The sequence below is a fragment of the Rhinopithecus roxellana genome, chromosome 6 (genome assembly GCF_007565055.1).
Source record: "Rhinopithecus roxellana isolate Shanxi Qingling chromosome 6, ASM756505v1, whole genome shotgun sequence".
NCBI classification, from domain to species: domain Eukaryota; kingdom Metazoa; phylum Chordata; class Mammalia; order Primates; family Cercopithecidae; genus Rhinopithecus; species Rhinopithecus roxellana.
In genome coordinates, this window is record NC_044554.1 from 22,613,724 (window position 1) to 22,633,496 (window position 19,773).

At 38.0% G+C, this 19,773-nt stretch overlaps 1 protein-coding gene across 1 annotated transcript in view; it reads right to left on the reverse strand.

The window, feature by feature from the left end:
* Nucleotides 1-5,999, reverse strand: part of PCLO (piccolo presynaptic cytomatrix protein) — a 404,629-nt gene extending 398,630 nt beyond the window's left edge. Inside the window, 1 exon segment of the mRNA XM_030932711.1 lies at nt 5,752-5,999. Coding sequence (XP_030788571.1) covers nt 5,752-5,999 — 248 coding nt within the window.
* Nucleotides 6,000-19,773: the final 13,774 nt, after the last annotated feature.

Consider the following 19,773-nt stretch of genomic DNA (forward strand, 5'->3'; position numbering starts at 1 on the left):
TTTTTTTTTTCTTTCTTTTAATGGGTAGAGATTTTCAACAAGGAGGTAAAGAAAAGAAAAAAAACTTGCTCTTATGAGTGATAAAATTAAAATATATAATTAGAAAATACTTATAATAAAAGTAATTTATCTTTGCACTTAATAGAATATGACCTTAAAACTTAACTAAATATAGGTTTAAATTAAAACCTCAATAAATCAATGCAATGTCATAAGACATACATGTTCACACAGTGTATTTTTTCTTTTTATAAAAAGTTATGATCAAAGAAAGTCTTCCAAATGCTAGCAGCATTGAGAATTAAAAATATTCATTTTTAAATGTAGGAGTCTGCTGAGACTTTTTTAAAACTTCATTTTGAGAATTTACATGAGCTAAATAGGGAATACAATGTGAAATAAGGGGAGTTTCTGATAATGGAGTTTACATGATGTTTTCCCAGGGATGCTAAAAAGTTTATAATCTATTTAATTTTACTTGGGCTTCTAGGGATCCAGGTCACTGGCCAGGAGAGACTGGGACACAGATGTGGGCACCTGAAATCCTGAGAGCCTCAGAGAGCAACTGGGGATTATCCCCATGCCTCCATCTAGAAAGGCACTATTCATCAACTATTATCCTTAAAAAACTTTACAGAATAAGAATTTCTACATTCATGATTTAGACATTCTTGAGGAACAATCCTATCTTTATTCTCAAGATCAGTGTTATCTTTTTGAAAAAATAACTAATTCTTAACCCGAAATTTTTATGGGAAGCAACAATAGATGCTTAAATTGTCTTGAGATATATCTTGGTATCCATATATCTCTTTACTCAGTGTTTGCTACATCATCTCCTAATGCCATTGATCGATTATTAGTAATCTAATTTATTATTGACATTGAGATTAAATGTAGCAAGTAATTTTCAAGATATAGCTTAATTCATAGACGAATATATAAGCTGTATTTTTTAAAACAGCTTTGGACACATGATACATTTTAAATGACTATGGTTAAATAATTAAAATAGGAGTTTCTTACTTTGTATATATCTATTGCTTTAGCCAAAAGTCATATTAAATACAGAAACTTTTAAAATAATTCATATTTCATTGATAAAGTTGCAGCTAAAAGAATATTCTAAATTAGAATTATGGAGAAAATCAGATTACAAGTATTTTGTTTGATATATGAGGCTTTTTAAATTTTGAAAAATATGTTTTTTTTCATTAAAGGAAACAAGAATAAAGAAAGTAACTTAGTAGCACCTAAAATATAGTATGAGAATAGCGATTTACAGGTTCTAATTTAGCTTATCAAAATTTACCTGCTAATGAGAGAGATTACAAATATTTTATTTCATAATCAATACTTCTTATGAATTAACTTTTTCCAAATTTCCTGACACAGAAATTTGAATACAAGTCAGGATGTAAGGGATAGCAGAAAGAAGCAGAGAAGCATTACTTCTAGGTAGCAAACACTTAGAAGAAAAGAAAATAATCTATAAATGGCAATGTATGCATAAAGTGATTTTCTGGTAAAAGACAAATAAGTAGATTCCGAATTTTTGCAATTTCCTCCAAGGAAAAGTTTACAAAAATACATATATTCTACCATGTCTCTTTAGTTTTTACTTAAACAGAACTAAAAGTGTTACCCTAGTTAATTCCAATAGTTCCAAGGTAGCTCTTAAAATGCACTGCTACGTATTTCCATTTGGAGAAAATCATTCTGAACATTTCTTTATAGGTACACTATTCAGACCTTGACATTATTCTATAAATCTTCTATATTTACTTAATATATTGTACCATTCCCTTGAAGAGCACATGCTTAGGGCTGATTACAGGTATGGCAATCCTATGAGTAATTATTAAGCATTTTGTTTAAATAACTTCCCTGTACAGAGTCCTCTAAATCTAACTTTAAACAGAGTACAAAAAAAAAAAAAAAAATCTATCCTTAATTATGCTAAATTTTTCTCTCTTGAAATACTACTAAACTTATTTCAATCATTGTTTTAATATTTCACTTAATCCATCATGTCTACAAAACAACAAAAAATAAACTTCATGAATGCCAAATATTTGTGATGATCAGAAACAGCAAAATTGAAAGCAAGCTGCTTGCACCAGGAATTATAATTGCATGTACTTCCCACAAGTATAAGTTGTACTTCACTATAGAATCCCCATTAGAAAACAGGCATACAACCCTAAAGACTGTCCTATAATTTAAACTTAGTTTTAGGTGCTGTAACTATGTAAACAAAAGTAAAACACACAGATCTTTGAGTGGGAAATGGAAACAAAATCAAGAGAAAAAATTGTCAATACCAAACAAAAATGTAAAGGTGCCATTGTCTTTTGGTGAAATTTTGTTAGGCTTAACAGTTTTACTGTTAAAGAAAAAGTGATTAAAATGCAATCTCCGCCTTGTATACTAGACTGTGAACTCCTAGAGAGAAAAGATATATTTCATTTATCTTTGCATCGTCAGAATCAAGCCTGGCAACTAGTAGATGAGCATTAATATTTGATGAATTAATGAATAAGTGGATGATTACCAATGAGTGAACCAAGGAATAAATATATCATGTATTTGTTTTACTTTAATGTTTCTTGAATTGCTTTCACTTAAAAATTCTTCTACAGGCCTTCTGAGACATAAATGGATAAATTCCATATTCTTTTTAGAACCTGGATTTGGCCTACACCTTTAGGAAGAAGCCCAGTAGAGGAGGCTGAAAGTAGTAAAGAAAATAATCAGTTCAGTCAGAATTCTTATTAAATATTCCTACTAATCAGAGAAGTTTTTTCAATAAAGCCCTTCTCATATGATTTATCTGTAACTGTAAATAGAATGAGTAGAAAAAGTAATGAAATTGCACTTCTCTGGGTATACAATGAATAAAAAATCCATGAGCATTTCATTTGTAACCTGTCATCTACTGCTAGCTTGTAACTACCTATATTTAGTACTGTCTCCCTTTCCATTTTACTATTGTCATCCTTAGAATTTTTCTTTCAAATTGTTAGCAGAAAATAAAATATTTCCCCTAAGATGAGGAAAACATATATGCAAATGTAGGAATGTAAAAGTATCTGAGGTAATAAAATCTTTTATAAATGGAACACAACAAGCAGTGACACTTGACAGTGCTGAGTCACACAAAATTTTATAATATTAGAAATATAAGCAACTTTGGGACTATCTGTTAATTTATATATATATTATATAAACAAATATCTATGCATTTATGCTCTAAGTGCCGGGATATAGGGACTAAGAGAAGCTAAGTGACTAATTCAAGGTCATAAAACTAGTTAGTCACAGGAATCTGGTATCCTCACTCCTGGTTTGTGGGAGGAGGAGGTGGTTTACACTCCATTGAACTGATTTTTCCCCATGCAAAAGAAAATTCACGTATCAAAATAACTGAAAAACAATGTACAATTCAACAATTTGCCTGTAGCCATCAGTGACAGTGTCATCCACTGTTGATACTGATATTACCACTCTTTATATTTGTAGGGTTCATGTAAATTACAACTCAAACAAAAACACTCATGTCAACTTTTAACTGATCTTCAATGGACTCTCTAAGACAGGTAAGACAGGTATTATTAGCCTTATTTAAAGGCAAGGAACATGAGACACATTGACTGAGAAGTATTTGTAATTTGCTATGAGTTGGTTAAAGTCAATAGGATAAAAACTCATGCTCTCAGTCTTTATTTTTAAAATTCTATGTTCAATTCACACCACTTAAATGCTTAAAACTTCAAATAATTTGTGTATGCCTTCCTCTATTAATTAAATTTACACAACTCTATAACTTTAAAAGTCTAAGTGATAAACCAAATGTTTCTTTGGTTATCATATATAAGGAAAATAACTTTAAAAAGTTATGTACCTTTTATAGAAATCTTTCAGTAAAATTTAAGAGCAAGTTGCAAAAGTCAGAAAATTATTGTTTATTTTTTAGTATTTGGATAAAGTTTTCACCAATAACTGTTTGGGCCACACACTACCTATTGATAAGATTTCCACCCTAACAAAATTATCAGTAGAGAGCTTTAAAAGTATACTATCTGATACAAATACGGCATGAAGCAACAGTTTTATAGGTGGAAATAATGTTTCTTAGCCACCCTCTGAACAGAAGAAAAGTTAGAAATCTAGAAATCAAAGATCTCACTGTAACTGGTAATGTTAACCAGCATGATAGACCTGTTGCTTGTATCTCTTAGGAAAAAATATAAAAGATCGGGCATACAGTTCTAAAAGGCTAATAAAAGTATTGTACTTTGTTATTATCCTGTGAAAGTCTAGTGAATGAACACTAATTTTTTCTAGTCAAGTTTTCATCAAGTAGAGGAAAACAGTACATATCATAAACTGGATAAGAGAACAAGAAAGACTTTTTCCAAAGAAATAGCCCCATAGATTTCATAGTTTAAAAATACAGAAAAACATACTTAACATAAAGGGGCTAGTTTTCACTAGTATTAGTGGTTTCAAGATAAATACGCTTTTTACCTGGTAGATTTTAAGCAATTAAGATTTTATGTGAAAATACTGTCACTACCCATAAAACATTTTACATTTCTCCTATGATTATTTGGCAAAATTATGCTTACGTGATAGTGACTAAGTTTTTTTTTCATCATTTTATAAAGTACAGGATAAGGACCTACACCTATATATCCAGGTCTTTCGTGCTTACAATATCTCAAATGAAAATTGTAGGTTTCCCTTCAGTTGTCATAAAAGAGAAATTGTTTCAGGACCACGGACAGAAAACTGTTCTCTACTAGAGGGTGCAAAGTTAAAGGGTTTGTTTACAATAAGAAAGGCAAGGCAGGCACAATGATTATACCCTCTTAGTACTCTAATTAGAAAACAACTAATCTATTGGGATGAAGGAAAATGGAGAGTTACAGACGGAAATGAATACGTTCATATTACTGATTAGCTCTTATACTTGCCATTTATTTGCTTTGTTTTTAAAAGTATGTATTCAAAATTATTTTCTAAGGTAATAAAATTCACATGTTCTTCCCTAAACTGAAGGCCACTTTTGCATAAAAAAGAGCAGTGGCTTAAAAATAGCATATGCTAATTTAGAAATACATGTACAGCACCTGCTCTGCTGTGACCAAACCATCTGTTTAATGCCACACATATTTTAGGGTTCCTCAATTAATAAAAAAGGTATATTCATTATATTCCTTCTACCTAAACAGCTTCTGCTCTCCTCTGGGGGTGGGGTGGCGAGAGAGGACAAATCACCTACAAGGGGATTAAAGTATTGTTACAGAAATATTTAGACATCATTCACAGAGAAAAAGACCCCGCAATGGCCAAGTGGTTTAAACAGAGACAGGTAAACACCCAGCTCTATCTATTTCCCAACACGTCCGTGTTGTATTAATGGAAGACTTCCAGATTAGTAAAACACTGGAGGGCGTCTCTCCACGCCATCCTAGAGGGAAAGGGCTCCAAAAGGCCAAAAATCACAACCTAAAATCACAGTTCCAAGAATGTAACCCTTGACTATCCCACCAGAAACTCTACAATGCATCATTTTTACTCCGCCCATCAAAAGGCTTAGGATATCTTTATGACCACCCCATTGGGGAGAATAAAATGAACGGAGGCGACATATATGTACCGCCGTGCTGGCACATACGGGCTGGCACATATGTGCACGGGAAGCTGTACATATATGCCCGGACATATACATCATGCTGTGCATGCCTGTGCATGGAAGGCGACTCCGCAGCGGCCGAGGGGACGCTTCCCTTGGGCAGCCCCTGCGCCCTTGACATGACAGCAGCGATCTGTCTCCTCTCCTCTTCGCTCAGCTGGCTCAAATCCGCCTCCATGCCGGCCGGGATCGCGGTGTGCGAGGGGCTCCCCGCCCCGCTAGCCCCTCCTCCGGCCGCTGCGGCCGCCGCCAGCCCTTCCGGGAGCCCTTCCCCTTCCAAGCTCGCCTCGTTGCCCATGGCTCAGGGAGACTCGGGGCCGCCGCGCTCCCTCCTCGCGCCGCGTCCCAGTCGAGAAGCCCGCGGCCAGGGGAGCAGTCAGAGCCGGGGTCCGCCTCGGGGCGTGCAGGCAGCCGAGTCCCCGGACTCCGGACCAGGCACTGCCTCCCGGAACGCCAGGTGGGAGTTAGTCCTGCTCGCAGGTAACGCCTGCTGCCGGTGCCTCCTCCATGTTGGACAGCGCCAGGCAACCTTTGCAGAAGACGCCTCCTGGACGCCGCCTCGGCGCCCCGAGCCGGGGAGAAGCAGATCTGAGCGGTGCCAGCCGGGCGCCCTCCGCCCCTCCCACCGCGCACCGCCTCCTCGCCCGCGCCCTCGCAGTGCGCAGGCGCCTCTCGGAACAGGTGATGCCCGCGGCCCACGCCCACCCCATCCTGCGTCGCTCCGGATCCTTCCTCGCTCTCAGCACCGATTTAAAGGAGCCCAGTGAACCCTTGGCTAAAAACGGAAGAAACAGGCGACGTTTCTTTCAGGCATATTTCAGGATGCCTCAACTTGAGTTTTAGCTTTCTAGACTCCTAGCTATAAAGGGGGCGGGAGGGGCAGGAGAGGAAATGTCTGTTTTCAGCTTTGGCTCTTGGGATTTGTAGTTTCATTTATTTTCTTTAAAAGAAGGTTTTAAAATATTCTAGGAAAGGGTTTGAGTAACTGAAGATTAGCAAGAGAGACCCTGATACCTTTAAGGCACATTTCCCAAGGGAGCTAAGAATGGCCCTTTTCATTTAGAACTTTCACAGAACAATTCGATTGTTAATTAGATTATTTTAAATGATACAATATTAGTAAGCAGCAAAGGTTTTGAGTGCTTATAACTTGTTCTCTAAAGGGAGGGACTACACAATAATAAAAGATTACGGGAAGTTGTGGACGTGGGGTTCTGCAGTAATATCCAGATTGTAAAAATATTAAAATTAAGTTTTAGTATGAAATTTTGAAAACATGATTTTATTCCCCCGCCCCTTTTTTAACAAGTGTGGACAGAAGAACCCCAAAAAGTTAATTTAATGGGTGACTGTTAAGTCACAGTCACACAATTGGTTAGCAGCACATTATCATAATAACCACTTTTTCAGACCCACTCTCGACTATCACTCCTACGCTTTTCTTGCTGTTACATTTCTTAGACGGGACTGTTCAGCACTGAATCTGCAGCCTCAATGTTGTAACCTACCTTTCCTCAGAATGTGGACTTAATGTCTTAGCTGTTGAGGTTAGGGAACAATAACGAATAAATAAATCAAACAGAAATGAATAAGTTGCTCAGAAAGTAAGTCCAGATTTTTGGAATAATCATTACATAGTTCGATCTTGTACCTTCCAAAGTGAATTTGTAGTTTTGCAGTATAAAAGCACCAAAAATTACAACTGATTTTTAAAAAATAACAACAAAAATAACGCAGTCTCTTATGAGGGAACCAAATGCTAACATCTTTTGTAACCAATGCCAAAAAAAAAATGACATAGTGTATATTAATACCATAACTGCTTTTGTGTGTGATGTAATGAGTGATAAAACTGAAGCTATTCTCATCCTTTGTATGTTTAAAAGTCCATGCATTTTTGTGTATGTATGAATTTGCATGGTTGTATAACTATAGACAATATGGCTTATAATATTTATATAGATGCATATGAAGGTCTTTTATTAATATTCCTTCTCTATTAGAAGGTGAGAGAGGATTGTGTTCATTGAATGGAGCAAGAACCTGCAGTGGCTTAAGGTCCAACGCTTCATTTTTTGTTAAGGCTGGATTGCTTCTGAATTGCTGATTTCAGCCATTTTTGTTAGCTCTACTTTAACGTGGGATTTACAGCTAGAGTGGAAGAAATTCAAGTGAGATTACAACTGATTGTAAACTGGCTTCTCAATTTTGAGAGAAAAATCATGAGAAGTATTTTAGTGAAAAGTTTGATAAATTTAGTTTTGAATTCTTAATACATGAAACATCAATTTTTTTCTTTTATACTTAGTCCAAAGTGTATCTGTAATTTAAATAAAAGAAAAAGTCATATTTAGAATGTGTTCCTTAATGTATAAAATATTAAGTAATAAAATTAGTTTTGTCACTTTACAATACTTGTAAATTGAAAAAATATTAATAAGACGTGAAGTTATAACTTAGATGATCAGCATTATTTATTCAATCATTTTATAAATGGACTTTAGAATTTAGAATGTACTCTTTGGAGAATGGGCACATGTGTGCATGTCTTATTCTTCAGGATTTTTCTGTTGACAATGTCTGGTTTTAAATCCTAGCTCTGCATTCTAATAGCTAGTTGGATTGGAAAGTCATTGGCTTTTCAGATGTTGAGGTTCCTCAACTGTAAGAGCAGAGAAAATACTACTACTAACATTACTACCTCTCAGGTTTCTTGGGACAATTAAATTAGAAAAAGCTGTGAATGCACTTGTAAACTAGAAATATATTATCAGAATGTGGTATATGGTTACCAGGCTAGCCTGGGAAATTACTGAGTTTTCCATGCTCTGAAGAAGCCAAGGAGGTGAGACACATGGAGAGAGGATCCTAGCTGTCCTGGCTTTATTCATCTCAGCTGAGGCTTTTGTGAGGTCCCTTAGCACAACCTACCCCAGCTGAGCTACCTACTGGCTACAATCACGTCAATCAACCCAGTGAGACCAGCAGAACTGCACAGTCAACTGAAAGAATTAGAGAATTAACAATAATCATGATAATAATAAGATGCTTTTTAAGTAATAAGATTTTGGGGGGGTTAGTTAAGCTATACAATGGATATTCCAGGTTTTGCACATTATGATTATACATAAGCCTTCAAAGTTTCCTTTCACTCTTTTAGTGAATTTTCTCACTTACTCTCCAGCTGCACTTGAGTTGTTTGTTCAAAATTTCCAAATACCACCCTGCTAAACTATAAAGTGGAAAAGAACACAATTATCTTGAATACTTATATGCGTGTTTCATGAAAGGTTCATACAAGAAAATATATGTGAAGACAATTTTTAAATGATGTAGCATTATCCAGGTGTAAAGTTATATAAGAAACAGAAGACTTGGGAGGGCATGGTGGCTCACATCCGTAATTCCAGCACTTTGGGTGGCCGAGGCGGGCAGATCATGAGGTCAAGAGATCATGACCGAAGATGGCCGAATAGGAACAGCTCCAGTCTCCAACTCCCAGCGCAAGCGACACAGAAGACCGGTGATTTCTGCATTTTCAACTGAGGTACTGGGGTCATCTCACTAGGGAGTGCCGGACAATCGGTGCTGGTCAGCTGCTGCAGCCTGACCAGTGAGAGCTGAAGCAGGGCGAGGCATCGTCTCACCTGAGAAGCGCAAGGGGGAAGGGAATCCATTTTCCTAGCCAGGGGAACTGAGACACACAACACCTGGAAAATCGGGTAACTCCCACCCCAATACTGCGCTTTAAGCCAACTGGCACACCAGGAGAATATATCCCACACCTGGCCGGGAGGGTCCCACGCCCACGGAGCCTCCCTCATTGCTAACACAGCAGTCTGCGGTGACCTATCCGCAAGACAGCAGGGAGGCTGGGGGAGGGGCGCCCGCCATTGCTGAGGCTTAAGTAGGTAAACAAAGCCCCTGGGAAGCTCAAACTGGGTGGAGCTCACAGCAGCTCAAGGAAACCTGCCTGTCTCTGTAGACTCCACCTCTGGGGACAGGGCACAACAGGGGAAGCAGCAGAGGCCTGAGCAGACACAAACGACTCTGTCTGACAGCTTTGAAGAGAGCAGTGGATCTCCCAACACGGAGGTTGAGATCTAAGAACGGACAGACTGCCTGCTCAAGTGGGTCCCTCACCCCTGAGTAGCCTAACTGGGAGACATCCCCCACTAGGGGCAGTCTGACACCCCACACCTCACAGGGTGGAGTACACCCCTGAGAGGAAGCTTCCAAAGTAAGAATCAGACAGGTACACTCGCTGTTCAGCAATATTCTATCTTCTGCAACCTCTGCTGCTGATACCCAGGCAAACAGGGTCTGGAGTGAACCTCAAGCAATCTCCAGCAGACCTATAGCTGAGGGTCCTGATTGTCAGAAGGAAAACTATCAAACAGGAAGAACACCTATACCAAAACCCCATCAGTACGTCACCATCGTCAAAGACCAGAGACAGATAAAACCACAAAGATGGGGAAGAAGCAGGGCAGAAAAGCTGGAAATTCAAAAAATAAGAGTGCATCTCCCCCTGCAAAGGAGCGCAGCCCATCACCAGCAACGGATCAAAGCTGGTCAGAGAATGACTTTGACGAGATGAGAGAAGAAGGCTTCAGTCCATCAAACTTCTCAGAGCTGAAGGAGGAGTTACGTACCCAGCGCAAAGAAACTAAAAATCTTGAAAAAAGAGTGGAAGAATTGACAGCTAGACTAATTAATGCAGAGAAGGTCATAAACGAAATGACAGAGATGAAAACCATGACACGAGAAATACGTGACAAATGCACAAGCTTCAGTAACCGACTCGATCAACTGGAAGAAAGAGTATCAGCGATTGAGGATCAAATGAATGAAATGAAGCGAGAAGAGAAACCAAAAGAAAAAAGAAGAAAAAGAAATGAACAAAGCCTGCAAGAAGTATGGGATTATGTAAAAAGACCAAATCTACGTCTGATTGGGGTGCCTGAAAGTGAGGGGGAAAATGGAACCAAGTTGGAAAACACTCTTCAGGATATCATCCAGGAGAACTTCCCCAACCTAGTAGGGCAGGCCAACATTCAAATTCAGGAAATACAGAGAACGCCACAAAGATACTCCTCCAGAAGAGCAACTCCAAGACACATAATTGTCAGATTCACCAAAGTTGAAATGAAGGAAAAAATCTTAAGGGCAGCCAGAGAGAAAGGTCGGGTTACCCACAAAGGGAAGCCCATCAGACTAACAGCAGATCTCTCGGCAGAAACTCTACAAGCCAGAAGAGAGTGGGGGCCAATATTCAATGTTCTTAAAGAAAAGATTTTAAACCCAGAATTTCATATCCAGCCAAACTAAGTTTCATAAGTGAAGGAGAAATAAAATCCTTTACAGATAAGCAAATGCTTAGAGATTTTGTCACCACCAGGCCCGCCTTACAAGAGACCCTGAAGGAAGCCCTAAACATGGAAAGGAACAACCATGTACCAGCCATTGCAAAAACATGCCAAAATGTAAAGACCATCGAGGCTAGGAAGAAACTGCATCAACTAACAAGCAAAATAACCAGTTAATATCATAATGGCAGGATCAAGTTCACACATAACAATATTAACCTTAAATGTTAATGGACTAAATGCTCCAATTAAAAGACACAGACTGGCAAACTGGATAAAGAGTCAAGACCCATCAGTCTGCTGTATTCAGGAGACCCATCTCCCATGCAGAGACATACATAGGCTCAAAATAAAGGGATGGAGGAAGAGCTACCAAGCAAATGGAGAACAAAAAAAAGCAGGGGTTGCAATCCTTGTCTCTGATAAAACAGACTTTACCCATCAAAGATCAAAAGAGACAAAGAAGGCCATTACATAATGGTAAAGGGATCAATTCAACAGGAAGAGCTAACCCTCCTAAATATATATGCACCCAATACAGGAGCACCCAGATTCATAAAGCAAGTCCTTAGAGACTTACAAAGAGACTTAGACTCCCATACAATAATAATGGGAGACTTCAACACTCCACTATCAACATTAGACAGATCAACGAGACAGAAAGTTAGCAAGGATATCCAGGAATTGAACTCATCTCTGCACCAAACAGACCTAATAGACATCTATAGAACTCTCCACCCCAAATCAACAGAATATACATTCTTCTCAGCACCACATCACACTTATTTCAAAATTGACCACATAATTGGAAGTAAAGCACTCCTCAGCAAATGTACAAGAACAGAAATTATAACAAACTATCTCTCAGACCACAGTGCAATCAAACTAGAACTCAGGACTAAGAAACTCAATCAAAACCGCTCAACTACATGGAAACTGAACAACCTGCTCCTGAATGACTACTGGGTACATAATGAAATGAAAGCAGAAATAAAGATGTTCTTTGAAACCAATGAGAACAAAGATACAACATACCAGAATCTCTGGGACACATTTAAAGCAGTGTGTAGAGGGAAATTTATAGCACTAAATGCCCACAAGAGAAAGCAGGAAAGATCTAAAATTGACACTCTAACATCACAATTAAAAGAACTAGAGAGGCAAGAGCAAACACATTCAAAAGCTAGCAGAAGGCAAGAAATAACTAAGATCAGAGCAGAACTGAAGGAGATAGAGACACAAAAATCCCTCCAAAAAATCAATGAATCCAGGAGTTGGTTTTTTGAAAAGATCAACAAAATTGACAGACCGCTAGCAAGACTAATAAAGAAGAAAAGAGAGAGGAATCAAATAGACGCAATAAAAAATGATAAAGGGGATATCACCCCCGACCCCACAGAAATACAAACTACCATCAGAGAATACTATAAACACCTCTATGCAAATCAACTAGAAAATCTAGAAGAAATGGATAATTTCCTGGACACTTACACTCTCCCAGGACTAAACCAGGAAGAAGTTGAATCCCTGAATAGACCAATAGCAGGCTCTGAAATTGAGGCAACAATTAATAGCCTACCCACCAAAAAAAGTCCAGGACCAGATGGATTCACAGCTGAATTCTACCAGAGGTACAAGGAGGAGCTGGTACCAATCCTTCTGAAACTATTCCAATCAATTGAAAAAGAGGGAATCCTCCCTAACTCATTTTATGAGGCCAACATCATCCTGATACCAAAGCCTGGCAGAGACACAACAAAAAAAGAGAATTTTAGACCAATATCCCTGATGAACATCGATGCAAAAATCCTCAATAAAATACTGGCAAACCGGATTCAGCAGCACATCAAAAAGCTTATCCACCATGATCAAGTGGGCTTCATCCCTGGGATGCAAGGCTGGTTCAACATTCACAAATCAATAAACGTAATCCAGCATATAAACAGAACCAAAGACAAGAACCACATGATTATCTCAATAGATGCAGAAAAGGCTTTTGACAAAATTCAACAGCCCTTCATGCTAAAAATACTCAATAAATTCGGTATTGATGGAACGTACCTCAAAATAATAAGAGCTATTTATGACAAACCCACAGCTAATATCATACTGAATGGGCAAAAACTGGAAAAATTCCCTTTGAAAACTGGCACAAGACAGGGATGCCCTCCTCACCACTCCTATTCAACATAGTGTTGGAAGTTCTGGCTAGGGCAATCAGGCAAGAGAAAGAAATCAAGGGTATCCAGTTAGGAAAAGAAGAAGTCAAATTGTCCCTGTTTGCAGATGACATGATTGTATATTTAGAAAACCCCATTGTCTCAGCCCAAAATCTCCTTAAGCTGATAAGCAACTTCAGCAAAGTCTTAGGATACAAAATTAATGTGCAAAAATCACAAGCATTCTTATACACCAGTAACAGACAAGCAGAGAGCCAAATCAGGAATGAACTTCCATTCACAATTGCTTCAAAGAGAATCAAATACCTAGGAATCCAACTTACAAGGGATGTAAAGGACCTCTTCAAGGAGAACTACAAACCACTGCTCAGTGAAATAAAAGAGGACACTAACAAATGGAAGAACATACCATGCTCATGGATAGGAAGAATCAATATCGTGAAAATGGCCATACTGCCCAAGGTTATTTATAGATTCAATGCCATCCCCATCACGCTACCAATGAGTTTCTTCACAGAATTGGAAAAAAACTGCTTTAAAGTTCATATGGAACCAAAAAAGAGCCCGCATTGCCAAGACAATCCTAAGTCAAAAGGACAAAGCTGGAGGCGTCACGCTACCTGACTTCAAACTATACTACAAGGCTACAGTAACCAAAACAGCATGGTACTGGTACCAAAACAGAGATATAGACCAATGGAACAGAACAGAGTCCTTGGAAATAATACCACACATCTACAGCCATCTGATCTTTGACAAACCTGACAAAAACAAGAAATGGGGAAAGGATTCCCTAATTAATAAATGGTGCTGGGAAAATTGGCTAGCCATAAGTAGAAAGCTGAAACTGGATCCTTTCCTTACTCCTTATACGAAGATTAATTCAAGATGGATTAGAGACTTAAATGTTAGACCTAATACCATGAAAACCCTGGAAGAAAATCTAGGTAGTACCATTCAGGACATAGGCATGGGCAAGGACTTCATGTCTGAAACACCAAAAGCAATGGCAGCAAAAGCCAAAATTGACAAATGGGATCTAATTAAACTAAAGAGCTTCTGCACAGCAAAAGAAACTACCATCAGAGTGAACAGGCAACCTACAGAATGGGAGAAAATTTTTGCAACCTACTCATCTGACAAAGGGCTAATATCCAGAATCTACAAAGAACTCAAACAAATATACAAGAAAAAAACAAACAACCCCATCAAAAAGTGGGCAAAGGATATGAACAGACATTTCTCAAAAGAAGACATTCATACAGCCAACAGACACATGAAAAAATGCTCATCATCACTGGCCATCAGAGAAATGCAAACCAAAACCACAATGAGATACCATCTCACACCAGTTAGAATGGCAATCATAAAAAAATAAGGAAACAACAGGTGTTGGAGAGGATGTGGAGAAATAGGAACACTTTTACACTGTTGGTGGGATTGTAAACTAGTTCAACCATTATGGAAAACAGTATGGCAATTCCTCAAGGATCTAGAACTAGATGTACCATATGACCCAGCCATCCCACTACTGGGTATATACCCAAAGGGTTATAAATTATTCTACTACAAAGACACATGCACACGTGTTTATTGCGGCACTATTCACAATAGCAAAGACTTGGAATCAACCCAAATGTCCATCTGAGACAGACTGGATTAAGAAAATGTGGCACATATACACCATGGAATATTATGCAGCCATAAAAAAGGATGAGTTTGCGTCCTTTGTAGGGACATGGATGCAGCTGGAAACCATCATTCTTAGCAAACTATCACAAGAAGAGAAAACCAAACACCGCATGTTCTCACTCATAGGTGGGAACTGAACAATGAGGAAACTTGGACTCGGGAAGGGGAATATCACACACCGGGGCCTATCATGGGGAGTGGGGAGGGGGGAGGGATTGCATTGGGAGTTATACCTGATATAAATGACGAATTGATGGGTGTTGACGAGTTGATGGGTACAGCACACCAACATGGCACAAGTATACATATATAACAAAACTGCACGTTATGCACATGTACCCTAGAACTTAAAGTTTAATAAAAAATAAAATAAAATAAAATAAAAAAGAGATCATGACCATCCTGGCCAATATGGTGAGACCCTGTCTCTACTAAAATACAAAAAATTAGCCAGGCATAGTGGCAGGCATCTGTAGTCCCAGCTACTCAGGAGACTGAGGCAGGAGAATCACTTAGACCCGGGAGGTGGAGGTTGCAGTGAGCCAAGATCACGCCAATGCACTCCAGCCTGTGAACAGAGCAAGACTCCGTCTCAGAAAGAAGGAAGGAAGGAAGGAAGGAAGGAAGGAAGGAAGGAAGGAAGGAAGGAAGGAAGGAAGGAAGGAAGGAAGGAAGGAAGGAAGGAAGGAAAGAAAAAGAAAGAAAGAAAGAAAGAAAGAAAGAAAGAAAGAAAGAAAGAAAGAAAGAAAGAAAGAAAGAAAGAAAGAAAGAAAGAAAGAAAGAAAGAAAGAAAGAAAGAAAGGAAGGAAGGAAGAAAAAGAAAAGGAAGATTCACTTACAAGAATTTTCTGAGGAACACTAATGTATTTATTTGAGAAATTGTTTGGAGTCAGGTGACAGTCTCAAGGTCCTACTCAAGAGGATTAGATTATAGGTTTACATGCCCTGCCTGGATAAAACCCTTGGGGTCAGAAACTCAAAATTATTTGTTGAATTTTACAAAGTTAATATAATATAATGTGTGTTATATAATAGTACTTTTAATATTTATCCAGGAAAACCTGTTAATAGTCACATTAACCTCTAAAGGAGTTGAGATCAAATCAACTAGGAGATTCTCGGTTTTTCTGAGCCTGGTGATGGATTGGAGTTCAGATATATATGTATACACACATATTGTTTTTTTCTTTGCAGGGGTGGCGTGGGGGGATGGAGTTTTGCTCTCGTTGCCCAGGCTGGAATGCAATGGCACAATCTTGGCTCACGGCAACATCCACCTCCCAGGTTCAAGCGATTCTCCTGCCTCAGCCTCCCAAGTAGGTGAAATTACAGGCATGCACCACCACACCTGCCTAATTTTGTATTTTTAGTAGAGACGGGATTTCTCCGTGTTGGTCAGTCTGCTCTCAAACTCCTAATCTCAGGAGATCTGCCACCTCGGCCTCCCAAAGTGCTGGGATTACAGATGTGAGCCACAGCACCTGGCCTGGAGTTCAGATATTTTTAAAACAGCATGGGCTTATTTAAGTGTTCTGCAGAATAAAGATAAAACAACTTGAATTAGTAGAGTAGCATGAATTGGAGGACAAAAGTAGAGAAATCTGTCAGAGAAGGAGGGGACTTGATGCCACTTATTTTTGAAAGGTGAAAGAGAAATGTTCCCACTGCTAGCTCCATTGGCGATATGACCTATGGAACTTTGCAGGACCAACATGTCAGTGAGGCTGCAAGATGTTTCCTGTGGACTGTGCACTGTAAAACCCTGCCTCATCTCTCTCATGCAAAGGCAGGAATGTCTATGCTGCTTAAGTGTTTGTACATTGTAACAGTTAATTTTATGTGTCAATTTAACTGGGTTATGGAGTGCCAGACATTGGGCCGAACATTGTTTTTGGGTGTGTCTGTGAGAATTATTCCAAATGAGATTAGCATTTGAATCTGTGGATTTAGCAGATTGCCCTCCCCAATGTGGGTGAGCATCATCCATCCTATTGAGGGCATGAATGAGACAAAAAACAGAGGGAGGGAGAATTTTTTCCTTTCTGCTTGACTGCTTGAGCTGAACATCAGTCTTTTGCCCTTAGACTTAGATTTACATCATTGATCACCCAACCCCCGGGTTCTCAGGCCTTCATGCTCCAATTGAATGATATCACCAGCTTTCCTGGGTCTCCAGCTTGCAGATGGCAGATCGAAAGACTTCAGCCACCATAATTATGTGAGTCATTTTCTTATTTTATAACGTGTGTATACACACATATATATATGTGTGTGTGTGTGTGTGTATAATAGATATAATAAAAAATAGATCCATATACCTACATATCCAAATATATAGACAGATAGATGTTTGATTGATAGATAGATAGATAGATAGATAGATAGATAGATAGATAGATAGATAGATAGATAGATAGAGGTATATATCTCTCCATCCTATTGGTTCTGTTTCCCTGGAGAACTTTGACTAATAATATATGCATGGTTTATTGAGAAAGGATGGGGTGGGAGTTCAAAGCACGGAAAGAGTGCAGGGCTTTATATCCATGTAAATATACGTTAAAAATATTTGCAATATAGATATCCTGTACATACACAGGAACTGAGAGAAAAAAGACGTCTGATGTATATGTTTTAGTCATTATTATATGTACTAAAATATAGGTTTATTATGGTCTTCAGAAGGCCCCATAATTTTCTCGTGTGTTAATTTCAACCTAATAATCTTTCAGGTATGTTTTTAGTCAGCAGCGTGAAAACAGACTAATACACTCATTGACCTCAAAACATACCACGCGAACCTCTTCTTTAGTTCTTCTCTTCATCAGCTTGGTAGGACTGTCCCCTTTGCTCTATCCATCTGTGCATTTTTCAAGGCCAGGCTCAAGGCCCATTCACCATAGTCAGACCTTTCCCTAGTCTGAAGCCACTATTATTTTCAATTATTGTTTGAGAATATTATTATTTATTTGATATTTATTTACAGATCATGTTGCTTTATTTGCTTAATTGTTTTCAGTACTAATTTCTTAGAAAGATGCAAAATATTGCTGTTTCTTTTGCAATAACATCACTACCTAGTCCACATAGTGAATGCTCAAATCAACAGACATTAAATGCATTGCTTAGTGACCAGTCTTCAGGTTAAAAGTGTAAGCAATGCAAAAAAATGCAATAGGTTATTTTGTAGAGGACATCTATAAAGGGAAAATAAAGGAATTCTTTTGTAATGATTAAGGAATTATCTTTTATAATGATACAATTTTAACCTATACATATTGTATTACATTTAATATATTACAAGACCCACTGTTAAGTATTTTATCAATTTTATCTCAGTTCTTTCAACAATCTTGTCATGTAACTATTGTTCTGTCCATTTTAAAAATTAAAAAGTTGAGATTCAGAAAATTTATTTAAATTTCTTTAGTTCATTTAACCAATAAATGACAAGAGAGAACTCAACTCAAACAAGAGAGAACTCAAACTTAGCTTAACAAGAATCTAAAACCTACTTCTTTCTCCCTTTTATTAAAATGCCTCCAATTTCTAATAGGAAAAGATAGTCCTGCTAAAGAATGTATAGACCCATGGGATGGTGCTTCTTGTGGCCACTTTTAGGGCTTGATAGTGCATTAGGTATATTGGAAATCTATATACATTTTTAACAGGCTGACTAAAGCGTATAAGAATTGGAAAATGACACATAATACTTTATTTGAGAAATATTCCATGCAGTCAAAAAGAAGAATAAAAAATTAGGATAATAATATGATTTGGCTGTGTCCCTACTCAAATATCATCCTGAAATATAGTTCCCATAATCCTCACACGTCATGGGAGGGACCTGGTGGGAGGTAATTCAATCTTAGGGACAGTTACCTCCATGTTGTTCTTGTTATAGTGAGTGAGTTCTCGCGAGATCTGATGGTTTTATAAGGGGCTTTCCCCTGCTTTGCCCTGCATTTCTTCTTGCTGCAGCCCTGTGAAAAAGGTCATGTTTGCTTCCCCTTCCACCATGACTGTACGTTTCCTGAAGCCTCCCCACCCCTGCGGAACTGTGAGTAAATTAAACCGCTTTCCTTTATAAATTACCCAGTGTTGGGTATTTCCTTATAGCTGCTAAGAATGGGCTAATACAGATGTTGGAAAAAACACAATAACAAAACTTCTCACTATTCTAATTTCATAATATTATTCACTAAAAATGTTATTATCAACTTTCCATGTTTTATTTGCACTTAGGGTTAGATATCTTTATCTCAAATCATAGAGCAATAATTTTATCATTCACCATTTCAGGAGCCATTTGGGGAATGTTTAATTTTATTCCAACCAAGTTATGGATTTGCCAAGGTTAATTATTGATGAATAAGCACCAAGGATGGAAGATATTTTATATAATTCTGCCTGAGGCTTCCCATGTCTTTCCCCACTCAACTTACTGCTCACATAGAAAGATCAGTGTCAGCTGTTGGCAAGATGGTCCATAACCTGTCTGTAATAATAATATTTCATGTTTTCTAATGGCCTTCATTGCAGGAGTCTCAAACTTTTGAAACCTGATGGCCATGTAATACTGCAATATTGGTTTTATAATGCATGGTTGGTTTTATAAATTTTTAAACTGTAGAAGTGAAGCAATGATCCATTCTCCAGCATAACTCTTGAGTCACTTACATTTGCCACTATAGAAGTTTAATTTTTTCACACATTTTATCTCATCATTCATCTCATAAGGCCAAATACGTACCAATCACAGATTCAAAAGCTGAGCCCTTCATAGAAGAAAAGTAATTGTATCAATCTAATAAATGACACTCCAAGATAG